Source organism: Helianthus annuus, chromosome 16, assembly GCF_002127325.2.
Source record: "Helianthus annuus cultivar XRQ/B chromosome 16, HanXRQr2.0-SUNRISE, whole genome shotgun sequence".
Lineage (NCBI taxonomy): Eukaryota > Viridiplantae > Streptophyta > Magnoliopsida > Asterales > Asteraceae > Helianthus > Helianthus annuus.
The window spans coordinates 117,205,240-117,227,682 of NC_035448.2; the positions used below are offsets into that span (position 1 = coordinate 117,205,240).

The window sequence follows — 22,443 nt, forward strand, 5'->3', positions numbered from 1 at the left end:
AGAAATATTTGCTACCCAAGTAGTTAGCAACATCGTAGTTTAAGTTCGATAATTAGTTTAACAAAACAGCGGAAGCATAAACCAGATAGTTTTAAAGATAGTTCTTAATTCAAGATAATTAAACCCAACACACGGGTTTTGACGAACACTACACATCCCCAAGCAGCAGCTCCTCAGTCACTGGTTACCTGCAAAGCATGCAGTAAGGGGTCAACAATAATGCTGAGTGAGTTCACTAGTTGTCCAGTTTTAGTTTACCAAAAACATAAGTTGTTTAGATAAAGCATTTATAATCACGTTGTGGGGAGCTACCCCATCTGTAAGCTCACTAAACTGTAGATACCGAAACTGTTGACGGAAAGTTGTTGTGCCCCGAGTCAATGTCTATCGTCATTGACCATGTTGCAAGGTCTACTAGTTCACGCCCGATCTCCCCCGGTCACGGTGTGAGGTTGTCAAACCTAATAGCGCTATCAACTAATAACCCGTTCGCCCCCGGCGATTAATCGGTACTGTAAGCAGGGACTTAAAGTGATAGAGTTTCATTTAGCATGGCTAGTTGTGATTTATAAATAATATCCAAACGTATCTCCCCCGGAGATAGTAATTACCCATTCTGTTTTCCCCCGGAGTAATGGGTCAAAGTGTTTTTCCCAAAGTTGGTATTTTGTTCGTGTCCCTCCGCGGGACGCATGCTTTTAGTGTGTGAACTCACCTTGGGTTGCTCAGCAGATTAGGTTACTTGTCAAACACGTTGGTCACCACGTCCTAACATGGTTACCAGTATAGATCAGGTTTGGTGTACAAGAAATCACGTAAAATCTACACATAACTAACACGTATCATGCATACTACATACAGTCATAGGGTTATTGGGCCGGCCCTAATATTCACACATTCAAACAGCAACACATAGTCCAGTCAACAGGTAGCCCATATTACACACATTATGGCCCAATAACCCAAGTGGACAGCCCAGTCGCAACAAGGTGGTCTCGAGTCGCAACCAGGAGGTCTCGGCTTGTCACGCTGTGGTTACGAGTCGCAACCGTGTGGTCTCGAGTTGTCATGCTGTGGTTACGAGTCGCAACCGTGTGGTCTCGAGTTGTCATGCTGTGGTTACGAGTCGCAACCGTGTGGTCTCGAGTTGTCATGCTGTGGTTACGAGTCGCAACCGTGTGGTCTCGAGTCGTCATGCTGTGGTTACGAGTCGCAACCGTGTGGTCTCGAGTCGCAATGCTGTCCTTTTCTTGTTCACGTGCAATTTCAGACATATCAGGCTAAATTGTACTATGTAATCAGGCCCAAATCAGGAAACAACCAATAAGGTTTTAACTAACAATTTTCCTAATCTGACCATTAGTAAACATGGATCAAACATTGCCCTTTTTAAACCTTCAAGTCATCTTCAACAAGTTCATCACAAGTTCATCAATTTTTAGGGTTTTCACTTTAACATAATCATACATTTTTATGAACCAAAATCACATATTTTATCAAGATCATCATGCAAGAACAAGAAAACATACATTTTGTAACCTTGAACATAGTTCGGTTGGCCATAATCATTCTTAAACCACCATTCTTTAGCCATTTTTAAACATGTTACCAAGTATTTACACATAATGGTTTACACATATAGTGAAACTCACAAATCAACCTAAAAATCATGCATAACAATTCTAACTAAACACTTTCTAGTTCATTTAATACACATAAATCCTATACACATAAAAATAATCACTAACCGGTTGAGAAGAAGGAGCCGAAACAAAGGAAAGGAACCGAGAAAAAGAAGTGTCCGAGTGATGATGATCTTGACCGAGATTTCTTGACCGAGATCCCTTGTTGTTGCCGGTTTGATTCCAAGCTTGAACCGAGATTAAGGAGAGAAAGTAGTGTTGTTGAGGGTTTCTAGTGAGAGAGAGAGAAGTGTATGTGTTTGTGTAACAAATGAAGGAGTGGGGAAAGGTTTGGGGTTTTTATATAAGGTTTCTAAATTGGCTAGGGGGTTTCGGCCCAAACCGGTTACGGCCCAAGAGGCCCACTCGAGACCGAGTGGTCTCGAGTCGTGGTCTCGACTCACCTACATATATACGTATATAATATATATATATATATAATACATACATACAACACATATCATGCAAAAAGTCACGTTTCCATTTAATAACATATATGTACACAAAGATATTACAAGATGTTCGTTCGGAAAAACCCAGAGTGTCACATTATCCCCAAGTTTTAAGAACTTTCGTCCCGAAAGTTAAGGCAGCCACTGCCAAGCTAGCGTGTTTCAACGGGGTGTCACATCATCCCCCCGTTAGTTTGGAATTTCGTCCCGAAATTCGGTTGTAGCTTCAGTGCTGGGGGTTTCGTTTGGGAACAACTCGGGATACTTGCACTTCATCTGGTCTTCCCGCTCCCAGGTAAACTCTGGGCCACGTCGTGAGTTCCAACGAACTCGCACGAGAGGTATTTGGCTACGTTTGAGGGTTTTGATCTCTCGATCCGTGATCTCAATCGGTTCCTCAGTGAAGTGTAGCTGTTCATCAATAGTGAGTTCCTTGAAAGGAATTATGAGTGTTTCATCTGACAGACACTTCTTCAGATTAGACACGTGAAAAACATTGTGCACTGCACTCAGCTCTGCAGGCAGGTTCAATCTATAAGCAGCCTTACCGATTTTCTCGGTAATTTCGAATGGTCCAACATATCGCGGGTTCAGCTTGCCCCGTTTACCGAAACGAACCACACCCTTCCAGGGTGAGACTTTAAGTAGAACCCGGTCCCCGACCTGGAATTCTAGTGGTTTCCTACGCTTATCAGCGTAGCTTTTCTGACGGTCACGAGCTGCCGCCATGCGTTGTCTGATCTGGGTAATCTTTTCCGTCGTATCTACCACCAGTTCTGGGCCTGTGATTTGACTGTCACCGACTTCCGCCCAGCAAAGAGGTGATCGGAATTTACGACCGTACAATGCCTCAAAAGGTGCCGCCTGAATGCTAGTGGGGTAGCTGTTATTGTAGGAGAATTCCACCAGCGGTAGATGCTTCTCCCAATTCTTGCCAAAATCGATCACACATGCTCTCAGCATGTCTTCCAGGGTTTGGATGGTGCGTTCAGACTGCCCATCCGTCTGTAGGTGATAAGCGGTGCTCATGTCCAAGCGTGAGCCAAAGGATTTGTGCATAGCTTGCCACAACTCGGAAGTAAAACGAGCGTCTCGGTCGGAAATAATAGAAGTTGGCACCCCGTGTCTCGAGACTACTTCCTTTAAATAGATTTCTGCCAAGGTAGAAAACTTGTCCGTTTCCTTAATGGCCAGAAAGTGTGCAGACTTAGTCAATCGATCTACTATCACCCAAATAGTGTCATTCCCGCGTTGGGATCTAGGTAGCCCCGTAACAAAATCCATGGAAATTTGTTCCCATTTCCACTTCGGGATTTCGGGTTGCTGGAGAAGGCCTGCTGGTTTTTGATACTCAGTCTTGACTCTCGCGCAGGTCAAACATTTGCTAACGTAAGCTGCTATGTGGGCTTTCATGCCAGGCCACCAGTAAGTGGTCCTTAAGTCGTGGTACATCTTATCTGAACCAGGATGTACTAAATAACGGGACTTATGGGCTTCATCCATCACAAGCTCTCGCAGATCTCCGTAAAGTGGAACCCAAATGCGCCCTGCCACATAGTAAGCGCCGTTTTCTTTTTGCTCTAGTCGTTGTCTCGATCCTCGCAGGGACTCAGCCCTGATGTTTTCCGGTTTAAGAGCTTCAGTCTGAGCATTTCGAATCTGGGTAGGGAGATTAGACTGGATGGTAAGTTGTAACGCTCGCACGCGCTTGGGCGTAGTGTCTTTTCGGCTGAGGGCGTCTGCCACGACATTGGCCTTGCCCGGATGGTACTTGATGGCGCATTCATAATCATTCAGGAGTTCGACCCATCGACGTTGTCGCATGTTTAATTCCTTTTGCTTGAAGATATGCTCGAGACTCCTGTGATCGGTGTAGATGGTGCACTTGGTACCGTACAGGTAATGTCTCCATATCTTAAGCGCAAAGATCACTGCTCCTAGTTCCAAGTCGTGCGTAGTGTAGTTCCTTTCGTGCGTCTTAAGTTGTCGAGAGGCGTAAGCAATAACTTTGTCGCGTTGCATTAACACACAACCGAGCCCATGGATGGATGCATCGCAGTAAACCACAAAGTCGTCAGTGCCTTCAGGCAACGAGAGAATAGGAGCACTACAGAGATTATCCTTTAGTTTCTGAAATGCGGATTCCTGAGCTTCACCCCATTTATAAACCATACCCTTCTGAGTAAGAGCCGTGAGAGGCTGGGCAATCTTTGAGAATCCCATGATAAATCTTTGATAGTATCCTGCTAGTCCCAAGAATTGGCGGACTTCGGTCGGAGTCTTAGGAGTAGGCCAATTCTTTATTGAGTCGATCTTAGCTGGGTCGACGTGAATTCCATCCTTGTTAACCACGTGCCCAAGGAAATGGACTTCTCGAAGCCAGAAGTCGCATTTCGAGAACTTGGCATACAGTTGCTCATTGCGAAGGAGTTCGAGGATAAGGCGTAGGTGCTGTTCATGCTCTTCTTGACTTTTCGAGTAGATCAGGATGTCGTCGATAAACACAATTACGAATTTGTCGAGGTAAGGTTTGCACACTCGGTTCATGAGATCCATAAATACCGCGGGCGCGTTGGTCATTCCAAAGGGCATGACAAGGAATTCATAGTGACCATAACGAGTCCTGAATGCAGTTTTGGAGATGTCTTCATTACGGACCCTTAGCTGATGATAGCCCGATCGTAAGTCGATCTTAGAGTAGTAGCTCGATCCTTGCAACTGATCGAATAGGTCGTCGATTCGCGGGAAAGGGTAACGATTCTTGATGGTAACCTTGTTCAGCTCACGATAGTCAATGCACATTCGGAACGTGCCATCCTTCTTCTTAACAAAGAGTACCGGTGCTCCCCAAGGTGATGAACTAGGGCGGATAAACCCTTTATCTAATAGTTCCTATAGTTGAGTAGAGAGTTCCTTCAATTCTGCGGGGGCTAGTCGGTAAGGTGCACGAGCTATGGGCGCTGCTCCGGGAGCTAGCTCGATTTGGAATTCGACCTGACGGTGGGGAGGGAGTCCAGGTAGTTCTTCAGGAAAAACCTCGGGGTAGTCACGCACCAGTGGAAAATCTTCAATCCTCTTTTCCTTTTCCTGCGTGTTGGTGACAAGTGCTAAGATAGCGGTGTGCCCTTTTCGTAAGCACTTCTGGGCCTTCAAGAATGAGATAACGCCGGAGATTTCTCCGCCTTTGCCACCTTGTACAACGAGGGGTCGGCCAGAACGGCGGGGAATACGAACTGCTTTCTCTTGACAGAGGATCTCAGCGCGATGCTTGGATAACCAATCCATACCAATGACAACGTCGAAGCTTCCAAGAGTAACAGGGAAAAGATCGATACTAAATATCTGACCGGACAATTCTAGTTTGCAGCCTTTGACAACATGTGAGGCCTCGATGTTTCTACCATTAGCTAACTCGACGATATGATGTGAACTTAGTAACGAAAGTGGACGCTTAAGCTTCTTACTAGCACGTAAGGACACATAACTAGCATCGGCTCCAGAATCAAATAATACAGAAACATAACGATCATCGAGTAGGAACTTACCCGCCACGACATTGGGGTCATTCCTTGCTTCTCCAGCTCCAATCACAAAAGCCCTTCCCCTTGCACCATTCCCAACATTGTTGTTCTGATCGTTGTTTCCAGCTCCCTGATTGTTGTTGCGGTTCTGGTTCAGTTCAGGGCAATTCTTCTTATAGTGCCCCTCAGCTCCACACTGGAAACAACCCTTGGCGTTCCCGTGATGTTGTTGCTGCTGGTTCTGCCCCGCGGGACGTGGACTCCTACAGTCCTTGGCCTCATGCCCCATTTTGTTACATCGCTGACACTGACTCTTCCCACAAGGCCCACTGTGATGTCGATTGCACTTGTTGCACTTGGGGTGGTTACCGCGATAGCCACCCTGCTGTTGAATGCCCTTGTTGTTTTCAGTTTTCCTTTGCTGTGCTGGGGCCTGGGTGGGGTTAGTATCCTTGCTTTGATTTCCTTCCCACTTACGCTTGTTGTCACTAGAAGTTCCGACAGTAGCACTGATCCTTTTGGGCAACCTGCCCTCTTCCACGGCCTGATCAGTGAGTTTGTGAGCAAGTCGAACGATCGGCTGAATGGTAGTGAGGTTGGCTGAAGTTACATGGCTTCGAATTTCTGGAGCCAAGCCCTTGACGTACAACTCGATTCTTCGATACATAGGTCGAGACATGTTTGGGCAAAGAGCAGCATAGTCATTAGACAGCTTGGTGTAGGTTTCAATCTCTGACCCAACCATCTTAAGCGCATAGTACTCGTTCTCAAGTTTGTGGATGTCATCCCGGTGATAGTACTCCTCCTTAATCATGTCCTTGAAATCCTCCCACGCAGTAGCATTAGCAGTTTCCAAACCAAACATCTGAATTTGCGCCTTCCACCAGGAAAGCGCGTTTCCTTCAAGTGTAGCAGTAGCAAACTTCACCCAATTCGCAGGGGGACACTCACAGACAGCAAAGACAGCTTCAACTTTCTCAATCCAGTGCAGAAGACCTATGGCACCCTCAGTGCCGTTGAAAGGGAGAGGCTTGCAATCCATGAATGTTTTGAAAGTACACACGGGTGGTTGCGCAGGTGCATGCTGACCTGTTCGTGAGAAGCGAAGCGTATAGATTTAGGGATAAAAGGCGTTGTGGCGGTAGGATCTAAACATCCTAGGATATCGAGTTTACCTCCAGGGTGAGCTGCGAAAGCTGCAGCCACCGTGTTAAGCAGGTTAATGAATTGAGCCTGAGTCATGTTGATGTTTCCTCTTCCACGTCCACTCATTGTCTTCATAATCAGAAAACATAGTATGAGTGTGATGTCGTAATGTAGCGAGAATGAGATAGAAGAGAGAGGTGTATCTATCTAATTAGGCACACTAGTACGTATAGCAAAACAGAAAACATAAGGTAAGCAAACAAGTAAACACTAGTCCGAGCTATGAGATCTAATGTGTTGAGCCTTGCACTTGGAGTGTAGTGTCGTCGCGAGTCACAGGTTATAGTCTGGTTTTTCCCAAAAAGATTTTCCCCTTTTTTTTTAAAACCAAGTTCACTATAACCAATGGCTCTGATACCAATCTGTCACACCCCCAAAATCCACATGCGGAACACCACCGCTTGGAGGCGTGACTGACCAGGATCCAGCCACCAATTATACTGAGCATTTAGTAATAGTAGAAATATTTGCTACCCAAGTAGTTAGCAACATCGTAGTTTAAGTTCGATAATTAGTTTAACAAAACAGCGGAAGCATAAACCAGATAGTTTTAAAGATAGTTCTTAATTCAAGATAATTAAACCCAACACACGGGTTTTGACGAACACTACACATCCCCAAGCAGCAGCTCCTCAGTCACTGGTTACCTGCAAAGCATGCAGTAAGGGGTCAACAATAATGCTGAGTGAGTTCACTAGTTGTCCAGTTTTAGTTTACCAAAAACATAAGTTGTTTAGATAAAGCATTTATAATCACGTTGTGGGGAGCTACCCCATCTGTAAGCTCACTAAACTGTAGATACCGAAACTGTTGACGGAAAGTTGTTGTGCCCCGAGTCAATGTCTATCGTCATTGACCATGTTGCAAGGTCTACTAGTTCACGCCCGATCTCCCCCGGTCACGGTGTGAGGTTGTCAAACCTAATAGCGCTATCAACTAATAACCCGTTCGCCCCCGGCGATTAATCGGTACTGTAAGCAGGGACTTAAAGTGATAGAGTTTCGTTTAGCATGGCTAGTTGTGATTTATAAATAATATCCAAACGTATCTCCCCCGGAGATAGTAATTACCCATTCTGTTTTCCCCCGGAGTAATGGGTCAAAGTGTTTTTCCCAAAGTTGGTATTTTGTTCGTGTCCCTCCGCGGGACGCATGCTTTTAGTGTGTGAACTCACCTTGGGTTGCTCAGCAGATTAGGTTACTTGTCAAACACGTTGGTCACCACGTCCTAACATGGTTACCAGTATAGATCAGGTTTGGTGTACAAGAAATCACGTAAAATCTACACATAACTAACACGTATCATGCATACTACATACAGTCATAGGGTTATTGGGCCGGCCCTAATATTCACACATTCAAACAGCAACACATAGTCCAGTCAACAGGTAGCCCATATTACACACATTATGGCCCAATAACCCAAGTGGACAGCCCAGTCGCAACAAGGTGGTCTCGAGTCGCAACCAGGAGGTCTTGGCTTGTCACGCTGTGGTTACGAGTCGCAACCGTGTGGTCTCGAGTTGTCATGCTGTGGTTACGAGTCGCAACCGTGTGGTCTCGAGTTGTCATGCTGTGGTTACGAGTCGCAACCGTGTGGTCTCGAGTCGTCATGCTGTGGTTACGAGTCGCAACCGTGTGGTCTCGAGTCGCAATGCTGTCCTTTTCTTGTTCACGTGCAATTTCAGACATATCAGGCTAAATTGTACTATGTAATCAGGCCCAAATCAGGAAACAACCAATAAGGTTTTAACTAACAATTTTCCTAATCTGACCATTAGTAAACATGGATCAAACATTGCCCTTTTTAAACCTTCAAGTCATCTTCAACAAGTTCATCACAAGTTCATCAATTTTTAGGGTTTTCACTTTAACATAATCATACATTTTTATGAACCAAAATCACATATTTTATCAAGATCATCATGCAAGAACAAGAAAACATACATTTTGTAACCTTGAACATAGTTCGGTTGGCCATAATCATTCTTAAACCACCATTCTTTAGCCATTTTTAAACATGTTACCAAGTATTTACACATAATGGTTTACACATATAGTGAAACTCACAAATCAACCTAAAAATCATGCATAACAATTCTAACTAAACACTTTCTAGTTCATTTAATACACATAAATCCTATACACATAAAAATAATCACTAACCGGTTGAGAAGAAGGAGCCGAAACAAAGGAAAGGAACCGAGAAAATGAAGTGTCCGAGTGATGATGATCTTGACCGAGATTTCTTGACCGAGATCCCTTGTTGTTGCCGGTTTGATTCCAAGCTTGAACCGAGATTAAGGAGAGAAAGTAGTGTTGTTGAGGGTTTCTAGTGAGAGAGAGAGAAGTGTATGTGTTTGTGTAACAAATGAAGGAGTGGGGAAAGGTTTGGGGTTTTTATATAAGGTTTCTAAATTGGCTAGGGGGTTTCGGCCCAAACCGGTTACGGCCCAAGAGGCCCACTCGAGACCGAGTGGTCTCGAGTCGTGGTCTCGACTCACCTACATATATACGTATATAATATATATATATATAATACATACATACAACACATATCATGCAAAAAGTCACGTTTCCATTTAATAACATATATGTACACAAAGATATTACAAGATGTTCGTTCGGAAAAACCCAGAGTGTCACATTATCCCCAAGTTTTAAGAACTTTCGTCCCGAAAGTTAAGGCAGCCACTGCCAAGCTAGCGTGTTTCAACGGGGTGTCACATATTGGTTCCTACAAGCACCGTGATATCTGGGATGTCTGGATCTAGGGATACCTGCTTAACATCCTGTGTTTTTGCTTTCAGGATATCATGTGCTTGGTACTTTGATTGCTATCCCTGCCAGGATTTTGCCAAGGATTGATATATAACATTCATTTGCTTCCTGCTGGCCACTTTCTATTTTTACCACTCCGCAAGGAGTTGGTAACTTCACACATTGACAGTAAGTCGAATGCACAACCTTCATATCATGTATCCATGGCCTACAATTGGCAGCCACATGTTGATCTAAATGAACACAAGGTGGACAGTCTCTGTTTTAGCTTGTTTTCTAGTAGGTTAAGAGCATGGATGGAAACTTTATGAAGTAGGTTACATAAAAAAGGAATCGCAAGGTGGTTGTTCATTCGCTTGGTGTTACTTTCTTCCAAATATTTTCTTTATTAGTGAGTACTGTTTTAATACCAAAGTGTCGACCTTTTTCACCAGGGTATCCAGACTGCATTTAGGTGAAGTAAGCTATCTTTTTAAATCAGCATGTGTGGCCTTTGGCTCTGTTTTTTGTAGTTTGGTAAAAGTTGACCGTTCGATTGGTCCATGCACATACAAATTTCTGATGGGATGTCTTTAACCAGTTATCCTACAGGTAAACAAAAACATTTGAAAATATAAAACATATTCAAATTATATATCTATTTAAATGAATGTACAAATTAAAAAAAAAATCTTACGTCCACTTTGGTCGCTGACTAAGTGTTTATGAAGGATGGTGACGTTATAGCCATATAATTCCTCATTCGGAGAATCACACATTGTTTTCCATGAATGAGTAAAGACCTCACATTCTGATTGAGTAAAGGAGTTCTTGCAATATTTTACGATATTCTGTAAAATGTGAAACCTGCAAAGATATCTGTGTACTTTTAGGAATATTTTTTAGACACGCATTTAGTAGAGCTTCGTCTCTGTCTGTAAGAATTACACGTGGCTCCATACACTTGTGCAACATAGACCTGATCCTCTCCAGGACCCAAACGTACATTACTTCATGCTCGTTTGAAAGAAATGCATGCGCAACACAAAAGGTCTGGTTTGTGAACGTCTTACCCATAACTTGCAAAAAATGGAAGATTGTACATATTAGTTTTATAGGTCACGTCAATCACAAGCACATGCGGGCACATTTCAAAGGACTTTTCATGACAAAAAATATATTCTCAACGTCGTTGGTCCGTCAGCTCTTGCACCAATCTAAACTCATTACGAGTGAGTCTCATGGCATACGCGCAACCCTCCAAATATTCAGAAGGGCTGTGTTGATTTTTCGTGGTACAATTCTTGTGTAGATAATCTATCCGCCAAGTGCAATGACTTTGGTCGAGACACTCTATCACCATAAAAGGGAATCCATATTTTTGTTGCCGGTTTTCCTAACCGTGGCCTTACTCTTATGCTCGCCATTACGGCAACATTGGAGCCATATCCAATGTTTCTTTGACCGTCTAGTAACAATAACGTATCCGTTATCTAAACCTCTTTGTTTGACCCAAACTTCTAACTTATCGCGGGACATAAAATCCTAAACATCATAAATGGAAAAATATATATAACATTTACAATATTTTTTTTACAAAAATAGATAACATTTATAATACATTTTAAAAAAAATATATAACATTTATAGTATTTTTAACAAAATATATATCATTCTCACGTGTTCAGTTTTGTACGAAACTTCCGGGTAAGCGGGTTGCTCGTCACCCAGTGACTCTTGGGCGTAAGAAGGCTCACCAATGTCTTGTTATGCGTGTTGCGTGTCAACCAATGACTCTTGGACGTAAGAAGGCTCACCGACGTCTTGCTGTATGGGGTAAGCATCACTAATGAAAAAGTTGTTGCCATAGTTTCGTTGTCCGTACAAGGCATAACCCGGATACCCGTAACCGTAATCACCACTAGGCATAATAACCTGGAAAAAAACCAACGGTTAAAATATAGCGGTAAGTCTAACACCTAATTCAAATAAGTAAATAAATGTTTACCTCGTTCAGGTCTGGCAACAATGGTCTACTAGGCATAGTAAACTAAAAAAACCAACGGGTAAAAGATAATGGTAAATTTAACGCATAATACAAAATAATAAATAAATGCTTACCTCGTTCTGGTCTGGCTTCCTTGTGATAAGAACGAAAGCCGGACACGAACTCCTCCGCGTGATCATCTTTTACTCTCCCATTGTAAGAATCAGAGACAACCTACCCATCCTAAAACAACAGCGTGGTTAGTATTTCATAAACAAAACAAACAAAACAAGTAAAAAATACTATGCCACACTGCTTTCCGGAATATACGTGCTCGTGTTGTCGGACGACACGCCAAAAACATAATTGAGGTCGAACCAAGACATGGTGGAATTGTTTATTGAAAGAAACAATGAATGCTTCGGCTCCCATCTTCGTTTATAAAGGTAGAAAGCTAATTTCATTTTCAGAGGCTAATACGGGTCGTATAGGTCTATACGATCCGTGTAGGCTGACGTAATATCACATCCATCACTTTCTGTCCTTAAAAACCTCAATTTCGCCTCCAACCATACAAACATTCTTACATATCCTTACATTTTCCACATTATTGCCCATTTTTTCTATAAATTTAATTACCAAAATAATTAAAATCAATGTATAAAAATTAAATGATTACTATAATCAATATATGTAAATAAAAAGTAAACTATATTTAAGAAAACATAGATATATCATTACATAAAAATCGTAATTGAACTAGAGTTAAAGTTTGCTTTGCAACATGTTGGTAAAATCGATTAATAGCTATTAAATAATTATGGGTAACAAAATAAAGCTGGTAAACAAATCAATTGGTCACTAATGAGTGATGATCCAATGGCAAAGGCAAAGCCTTTAAAAATACTTAGGTTGGGAAGAGAAATGTTTTGGGTTCAAGTCCCATAGACGACATGGAATTAAAGAAATTAGCCGTTAAAAAAAACAAATCAATTGGTTGATTCCATTGAAATCAAAATGAAAAATGGCTCTGAAAAATGAAAAATGGCTCAAAAGTTGACACAAGAACCAAAACAATGGTGTCTTTCGGTCGGATTTTTCATTTGGATTCCTTCCCTTTGGTTGGTCTTCAATGGGCCAATGGGCCTGAAAGTATAGATATATTCCACATCATCACTACTCACTAGCGTACTTATGGATCTTCACGCAATAAAGATGGTAAGTAGAACTCTGATTATAAACCTATTGGTTCCATCACAACATGTGCTCACCTTACCTAATTTATATGTTTTAGGATTGTACATTGATTTTTATTTAAATTAAATAAACTGCTTTAATAATAATCAGCTCTTTTTCCCACATAAAGACGGAAAAATGCTAATTAAACTAAGGCCGTGTTTGTTTGAATCTGAATGGCATATGAATGGAATCAATCAGAGGTTGGCTCTGATTCGTTCAGAGGTTTTGGTGTTTGGTTCGACAGCTTTGGTGTTTGGTTCGACATCTGAATGGGGATTTCAAGCTCTTAACCATTTAGATTTGAGTCACTGAACCATTCAGAGGAGTGGAGCCTCTTATTCTGTCATCAGAGGCTCTGATTCACCAAACAGGGCCTAACACTAGTTCATAGATGAATTAATACAATTTCTCTTACGAAGAAACACCAATTCCAAACTGTAGGGTTTATCCTCGAGCGAGAGGTGACGTCAAAAAGGTTAATCCTTTCTTTTCTCAATCAATGACTGAAATATGATTCGCCATGAGACTCATTACAAGGAGGGGGGGGGGGGGGGGGTTCCCTCCTTGTAACCACCCTCTGGCGTGAGAATAAGTATCTTTTAAGAAAAATAAATGAGTGTGTGTTATGTGTGGGAGTGGATCCTTAAACCTGTGGCTGAAAGCTGATATTTATAGCTGAAGAGTGTGGAGAAGGAGATGGACTGATGGGCCTTGAGCCAGACGTCGCTATTAAGGAATATTCGGTTTGTCCTCTCTGACACAACCGTTACGACCGTTGGTGTTTGCAGAGGATTGGGACGTTGGCGCTCGGTAATTGGGACGAATACATATAGAAACGATACGCTGGATTTTGTATACCTGTTATTATTAACTTACATGGCCAAAATTCACATAAGCAACCACTACATGATGAAAAAAACCCAAGGGTAAAGATACAATGTGGTATACTAAAAAAAGGAAGCACACAAATACATTATTGTACCCTCATATTACTAGAATCGTGTCGTCTCAAAGGGATGCCTTCTTCCTCATCCATATGTTTTGGAAGTCGCGTTGAACCTGGGTCAAAGTCGGCAAACGTTAAATATAGAAATGGCCTTGGTATGGAACGGGTTTTGATAATCCCAGATCCCAGTATCATACTATCAGTCTATCGTTAAATTGTGTCCCATTTATGGTTTAAAATCACCTGTTGGAAAGTTCATGTCCTATAACCCTTAAACTCACCAAAAATACCGACTTGAAATATCAAACACTTGACTATACCTATAATAACTATGTAGCTTAAGATTGCATAATAATATATTTATAAACAGGTTCGAGGGTATACCAATACCACCTGGACGAAAAGTTTAAATTAATCCCCTAGCCCTAAATGTTTCAGGTATTTCCATTCCTCAAACGTGTAATTTTAATGAATAAAACCTAGTAAACCAATTTTGTTCAAGAGATTATTATTTTATTGATGTAATATAACTCTTTTATTCGTATTTAACACAACTATAAAAAGTTTTAGACAAAACATATCCTAGGTCAACACAGGGCTTATGCGTATAAGATCTTAAGATGGAAACAAAAAGACGAACAAACATACCATCTACCATGTCTTTGGTCTTATGAAGAAGAAAAGTTCCAGAAAGTATCGTCACAAACCCACAAAGTTCTGTTACAATTTGTGTAGGATTTTGGCCGTCCCAATCCTGCTTAGAAAAAAAAAAAAAACTTAAAAGATGCATTCTTCACACGCACGCACACATATATAGGGCTAAGTTAAAGTAAAGAACTACATAAACACTTATGCCTATTGTTTTAACTGTGATATACAAGACGGTTACCAAACTCTCTTTCCACCTCTCATTACACATTACGATTTACAAAAGCACACCGTACATATGCATGACATATATAGTGGGAGAGAGAATGAGCGCTTATACAGTTACGTAATCACCTTATGTATTGCATCCAGAGCAATAGATGCATGTATTTATGTGATTCACACCCGTTAGGAACCACCCTTTATTGCGAGAACCGCGAGAACCAATGTGAACACAACCAAAAATACCTAAAAATAGCTAAAAAACACACAATTTTTTTTTTTAATATTTTTTATAAAAATCGCTACTTTTAGTAGCCAAAAATTTTTTTTTTTAGCGATTTTAACTTGAAAATATTAAAAAAAAAAAATTGTGTTTTTTTGATTTTTTTAAATATTTTTTTAGGTTTTTTGGGGGTTTAGTTTTTAGCATTTTAGCTTGGGGGTGGGTTAGGTTTTTTTTTGGGGGGTGGGGTGGTGGTTAGGTTTTTTTAGCTATTTTAGGTTGTGTTCACATTGGTTCATTTCTCGCAATAAAGGTGGTTCTCGCATGAACCTTACCCTATATATATATATATAAAAAGGGTGCGGTTGAGGTTCTTAACCAGGGTAAGTACTGCTACAAAAATATAATTCAGAAATTTATCACTTGATTATTGATAACGAATTACCTTGAACATGATCACACTTGCTATGATAGTAAGAGTTGTGAACATAACGTAATATATGGGAGAGACGACCGCTGTGTTGAAAGTGTCAAGCGCCTGCACCCAAAAACAAACAAGAAAGCATTAAAACGTGCAACAAAATATATTCGTTGACACATGTCGAATTATTAAACTAAAAGTTCAGCCTTAGACAACAAGCAACTTTAATACGCTCTCGGTTGAATGACAACTGTGGTGTGGCGATGAGGATTTGTTACCTTGTTCAAATAATTCATTTGAGTAATGACACAAAGAAGAACAAAGAAGGTAAAAGCCCATGTTTGAGGATAAACTAATTGATTCGTTCCTGAAAACGTAAGCTTCAAAGCAATACCAAGACCTTTCACACTCATCACCTGTAGAAGAAAAATGACACTAATTAAACGAAGAAAATTAATTTTAAAGAGAAAAAGAAAATACCCGAATAAAGATACATACCGACAAAGAACCTACTAATGAACAAACTCCAATGTAGCACATTACGTGTGTCTGACCATATAAGGGGATATAATGTACCACAAGTATAAAAACAGCTACTAACACAAGCACTCCGTACAGAACAAAAGCTGCAATAAAAAGTCGAAAGCCGAAGAGGGCAAAATGAAAACGAAAACAAAAACAAACACGTAAAAATTACAATTTTACTGAATTACGGCTGTTACCTGGTTCTGTAGCAAGATCCCATACTTCTGTAACTGATTCAATTGCACGTTCCTGTGGAGCATGTAGAACGATTGTTGTGGACCCCACAACACAAAGGGCACAGCCAAGAACCCCAAAAATATGTAATTTTTCACGTAAAATGATATGTGCAAGTACCGCGCTGAAATACGGAAAATAATAATGTATTACTCGCATGCAAAGTAGAAAGAATAAATAAAACATATGAAGTTAAATTATACCTGATTATAATGCTGAGTGCCCCGAGAGGAGTAACCAGAATAGCTGGTGCAAATGCATAGGCGGCAAAGTTTGCAACCTCCCCGACGACCACTGTAGAAACAAGTCAACAACATTAAACAAACACACTTACGATATTAACTATGTTACCTTTTAAATTAGATATTAAACGATGTCAAATGAGCAAACTTACTTGTTATCATGCCTACCCACCATAGAGGCTCGTATAAGTAAGAATATCCTCCACTTCCTGACAAAAACAGAGAAATAAGTTAGGAAGAAAAATTTAAGTGCGTTAGGCTAGAAATGATAGAAATGGGAAGTGTTAAATCTCAAAATCACCCTATATATTCTATATTCGAACATGAGTTGGTTTATGAAATATGAAATACTTTGTTTTTTCTTATTTTGAGGATTCAAACAAATATACTATAAAAAAACCATAGTTGTTAAAAGCCATCACCTCGTGCGCCGAGGCCCATTTTTCAGGCGAGGCGAGGCAGTTGCGCTTTAAGTAGAAGAAATTGCGCTTTAATTCTCCAGGTGATGGTTCAGACGCACATTCCGGCGAGATTCCTAGATTCCGGAGAGTTTCCGTCCAAATTCTCTAATCCCGACAAGATTTTAGCCAGATTTCTACTTTTATCCAAGGAAAACTACTTTTCTACACTAATATTTTAGAACTTTTGGAACTAAATAGATGATATAAGGTGTTATATAATAGACTTTGTTTATTTTGTTTGAAGAATAGTTTTACTTTTTCTAATACATAATATATTTTAATTTTATTTCATTATGCGCTTTATTTTTCTCAGGCGCTCGCTTTTTTTGCGTTTTGCGCCTAGGCCCCAGGCGAGGCCTATGCGCCTTGAGTGCGCCTAGCGCCTTTAATAACTATGAAAAAAACTACTATATAAAACAAATAATTGATTAACATGAAGGAAAGGGTAATGCAACAAGGAGATTCGGAAACCTAAGAATCAAGTTAAAAGCTTTTAAGCGGGCGGTAAAAGCAGAATTGTGCGTTGCAAATCAATATTACTAACTTGGTTTCGAAAAGCTATGTCTACAATCTCTCGATGCACAAAATCTGCAAATGTACAAGAGGCACACCTCATGCACGTTCCTCAAGAAAATTTGACCTACGCCTCATGTACCCCTGTCACCTCACACCGTCGGAAGTGAGACGGCTCTCTCGCCTGACCACACCTCGCGCTTTTTAAACTAAGATTACTAACACTTGCACTAACATTTCGAGACAGCCGTGCGTATTTTAACTGTCAGACATCCGTGATTTTGCTTCGAAAATGGATCGCGCAGTCAACCAAGACTAGATTGAAAATTTGAAATGACACGCAATCTTAATTCATGTTTGTTTTTCGTAATTGTATTCAAACTATGTCAAAAAAGAATATAAAGTTAGATCCTATCATACAGCCAAACAACAGACCCATTTGTGTTTTGCAAACTTGTTGTAAAGCCATTAAGTATTCAATATCATCGCATTTCCTCATTTTAAAACAACAAACTTAATAACTGATCAACAAGTTCACAATAAAACAACCTAAGTGACACATAACTGATTCCAATATAATTAAACCAAACAGATCATCCATCCACAATCTAGAACAACAACAGTAGTCAACAATTACAAATAATAATCAACAAAATTCTGTAAAATTACCTGCCCTAATCCCAGAAACACCTGCTTTCTTGAGACCCTTTTTCTTAACGATGAAACTAGAACCAATGAACAAACTTGAAGACAATGCTAAAACCAAACCCTTTATATTATCACTAGACATGCCACTGTAGGCATCTCTCCAACTATGAGACGCCATCCAACAACAAAATTCGATATGATTTTAAAAACCCTTTTCAGGAATCGCTTTTCTTGGGCATATGTATTAAGAAAAGGTGAAATTTGAGGGGAAATTGAAGAAATTGGATTGTTACGGAGTGGGATTGAAGAGGGTTTTGGGGAAGAAGATGAGAGAGAAGGGTTTTGATCAATGTGTCGTTGGATACTTGTTCTGCTGTGTGTAGTGTTGATCACGTTTTGTTTTCATCCCAAAATTAGAAGAATTAGGGTTCCTTACAATTAACAATTAGGTTAGTTCACGAGTTGATCTGAACCGAGCGAATATTTGCTCGTGTTTGGTTCGTTTACAACCAAGCGACATCCGAACGAGTATATTTGAGAGCGTAATTTTCTGACCGAGCAGCGAGCAAGAAGCGAACGACGAGTAATTTGGACAACCATAGATTTAGCGTGTTTCTTTTGATGTCTCGGCTATCGGGTCACGACTAAGGTTCAACTGTCCGAGGATGACACTAAGATTGAGAGGCCGGATCGTCTGAGGATGAGGCTCTGGTTGAGACAGGTGAGGCGATGAATATACAACAAAGAACAATTGTCGCATTGTGGCGTATGGTAAGAGCGAGAGACGATTTATGATTGACGACTGACGATTGATGAGAGAAAGATGTCAAATATTGTTGTTTCACGACTTAGAGTTTTAGTTTTAAATTTGGTGTTAAATTTTTTATTGGTTTGATTAGGCTAGTATGGATAAATATAATTGTATATTTGAGTATAGTGGTCCAATCTAATAGAGCGGTATATATAAAATATGAATATACATGTAATTTGTGTGTGCATATGTAATTACATATGTAATATATTAATAAAAATTAATTCGAGCCGAACCAAGCCGATTGGACCTTTGCTCATGCTTGGCTCATTTGCAAATCGAACCAAACCGAGCGAGCATATTCCGAGCATTTTCCAAGCGAGCAACGAGCGATTTGAGCAGCCCTACTTAGAATGTTACATACAAACCAATTTAATCAATTTTAGTTTCAATTAAAAATGTTGCTACCTTTTATTCATCTTTAAAAATAATAAAAAATTACATCTTTAAAAATATGCGCATTACACGGTTTGAATAAATGTAATTTTCTGTACTAAATAATAAAACATATATATCCTTAAAAAACCCCGTGTTTGGGTTTCATGATAAAAATAGATTATTCTGTTGTTGCAAAATTTGTTAACGAAGTCTCAATAAATTTAACCCTTTATTTAAAACTCCGTAAATGTATAAATGATAAATAATATTAGTTAATTTTATTTTAAGTTTCATAAAATCTATTTGATACCAGACTAAACAAAATGTTCAAATATAATTAATTCAAGTAAATAATATTATAAATGAGAATGAGATTAAACTAAATAATAATTATCCATAAGATATTAAACTAATAATATTTAGTAGGAGGATTATCTATAATATAAGATATTAAACTAAATAATATTTAGTAGGAGTGGACTAAAATGGCAACGTTTAAAACTATTTGAACTAAAATGACAACGTTTCAAACATTTAGACTAAACTGGTAAAATGACCAAACCACATTTACTAAAATCATATTTAACTCTATCATTTAATTAGTTGGGCTTTTGAAAATTCGATTCATGACCCAATTGAAAACTTAATAAAACATTTAATATTTTTTGAAATGCTTTTCTTTGGGCTTTGAAGACTACTTGCTGAAAGTTGAAAACACTCGACATCAGCTGATTAGTTTAAAAATTATATAAAATTGTCAAATAAGTCTTTTTATTTATTTATTTATCTATTAGTTTCTTTGATTAAGCATTAATTTTTTATTAAATTCTTAAGTTTCACTATTGTTTTATTTTTTTATTACGAAATTTATATTAGACTTTAGATTTACAATCAAGATAAAATTCAAATATAACTAGTATTAAGGTCCGCCGTGTTGCGGCGGGGGCGTAAACTATGTCAAGTAGTACCAATACCATATCACTGCTAGCGACCACCCACACACTAAAAAACAGGTTAAAACAAAATAACATAAAAGGAAACAATAACACCGAACGAAAAGCATACTTAAGATCGTTGAACCATGCACATCTGTTGCGTCGTCGTGTTAATGCGAAAAAATTAGACTCAAACGTAAAACATAGATAAGAATAACTAAGTAAATCTAGGACGCTCGTTCGTTGCGATGAACCTGCCAAATAGGGAAATAAAGACGTATTGCAACAGGCTTGTCAAATGGAAATAAAATAGACAAAAACATTGAACGCACACGCACGTCGCAGCGTATTCACTAACAAAATGTAGAACGAAACGTATAACGAAAAATTTGAAAAATATGAAGAGTATGAGAGATCAAAGTTGTAAACAAAAAATCTTTATGGGTTAACTTAAAAAAGTTGAAAAACTTTGGGTAAAAGTAAAAAAAAAATAATGAGGTTAAAATGCAAAAAAAATGAAAACCTTTTAACTAAAAGTGAAAAGGCCAACTTTTTTTTTTTTTTTTTGAAATACTCCCTATGCCTAAAGTACAATTACATAATACACTAACATGTTACTAATTTATAATATGAAAATATTTAAATCTTTTTAATTTTAAATTTAAAATTTATCTATAAATTATTAATGCCCTCGTTGAATGACATGTGTCCCAAATCAGGTTTATTTTATTATATATTATAGATATAGATTATAGATTATAGATTATAGATTTATATATTTAAAAAAAAAAAGAGTGAATTGCAAGGATTGTCCTTTATCTTTATACTCATTTGCAGGTGGTGTCCTTTATGTTTAAATTGATGAGTTTTGTACTTATTGTTTCAAAATGTTGCACTGTATGTCCTTTAACCCTAACCCAGATTATTTTTTTCTGTTAATCATTTCACACAAGGGTAATTTAGTCTTTTTACCGCTTTATTTAAAAAAGCTAATAAAGAAAACAAAAATAAATATACAAAATTAATAGAATATATGTATATAAACAACAACCTTATCTACTTCTCTCTCTAGCTCCCTCTCTCTAAATCTTCTCTTGCCCTCTATCTTTCTCTGCCTGTCCTCCACCACCACCATTAACCACCAACAACCACCTCTAGCCACCACTCTCCAAATCACCATCACACCACAATTGTCACCAACTAAAATTTCACTTGATTCTGTAAAACTCAAACCAATTTTCCCTAAAAACTAACCCAATCAGTGATTAACGAATTAGGGTTTAAAAATTACCAGGTTCATCATCCCCACAACGCACACGATCACACACGATTTGTTGCTATACTTCTTCGCAAAACATCAGGGAATAGATAGGGAATAGATGAGACATCTACATGATTTCAACATCACACAATCATGACTCTACCACCACCATCCCCACACCGCCGCCGATGTGCACCTCCACCCCTTTGTCACCATCAAAACGCCATACACCACCATCTCCAAGTGACCACCCAACCAGAACCACCTCATCTACATCGCCGCCTTCATCTCCACCGTCGATATGACGGAACCCCAACCCCAGATATGTGACTTACAAACAGTGTCAAGACGGGTTATTGTTGAGATGTTGAGATTTTATTGGTAATTGTGGATTTTATGTTTGTTTATTTGATTTGGGTTTTAACTTTAATTGGTGTTCTTGTGTTAATCTAGTGATTTTGATGGGGGATTTGATATGGATGCTGATAGAGGAACTATTTAAAGGGTTTAGGAGAGAGAGAGATGGATGGGTTTGATTGTTAGTTGTTGCTGGGGGGTTACGATTGGGAGGTGATGGCAACATGTGGTGGTAAGTGGTGGTGGTGGGTTGGATGGTGGAGGTAGACTGTTTATGGATGGTGGTGGAAGATGGTTTATGGTGGGCTGGATAGTAAGTATATATGTGTTAAATTTTTTTTATGTATTTAAAGTTTTTGTTTTTTGAAGTTATTAACATAATTAGTCCTTTTAAAGGTTAAATGACAAAAATGCCCTCATGTGATCAAATTAACTGGGTTAGGGTTAAAGGACATATAGTGCTAGATTTTGAAACAATAAGTACAAAACTCGTCAATTTTAAACATAAAGGACATCGCCTGCAAATAGGTATAAAGATAAAGAACAATCTTTGCAATTTACTCTAAAAATAATGCAAGCTAAATACATTGATTATTAAAATAGCATGTTTAAACCATAAACTTAGTTGTTTTGGCTATCGAACCAATTGTTCAATTTGGTTCGCAATTATTTAAAAACGTAAGTAGTGGTTTGTTCAAAAGTTTTGTCAAATCCGACTAATATAGAAACTAGCTAATGATATACAGAAAATTAATATTTTGAGGTAATATAA

General features: G+C 39.1%; 1 protein-coding gene across 1 annotated transcript; it reads right to left on the reverse strand.

Moving 5' to 3' along the window:
• Positions 1–13,674: 13,674 nt before the first annotated feature.
• LOC110915975 (probable magnesium transporter NIPA4) lies at positions 13,675–18,342 on the reverse strand. The gene is made up of 9 exons (XM_022160726.2): positions 17,951–18,342; positions 16,460–16,516; positions 16,269–16,359; positions 16,029–16,189; positions 15,805–15,932; positions 15,585–15,722; positions 15,331–15,423; positions 14,441–14,546; positions 13,675–13,905 (listed from the first exon to the last, which is right to left on the reverse strand). The coding sequence occupies exons 1-9, from the start codon at positions 18,105–18,107 to the stop codon at positions 13,820–13,822; spliced, it is 1,017 nt and encodes a 338-aa protein (XP_022016418.1). The 5' UTR covers positions 18,108–18,342; the 3' UTR covers positions 13,675–13,819.
• Between the last annotated feature and the right edge of the window lie 4,101 nt (positions 18,343–22,443).

Bases quoted from the DNA above. Each gene is read 5' to 3' on its own strand.
- LOC110915975 (XM_022160726.2), bottom strand. From the start codon at position 18,107: ATGGCGTCTCATAGTTGGAGAGATGCCTACAGTGGCATGTCTAGTGAT. The intron at 15,723-15,804 runs GTATGTATCTTT...TTTCTTCTACAG, and splicing joins CATTAGTAGGTTCTTTGTCG to GTGATGAGTGTGAAAGGTCT. The intron at 15,424-15,584 runs GTAACAAATCCT...TTTTGGGTGCAG, and splicing joins AAATGAATTATTTGAACAAG to GCGCTTGACACTTTCAACAC.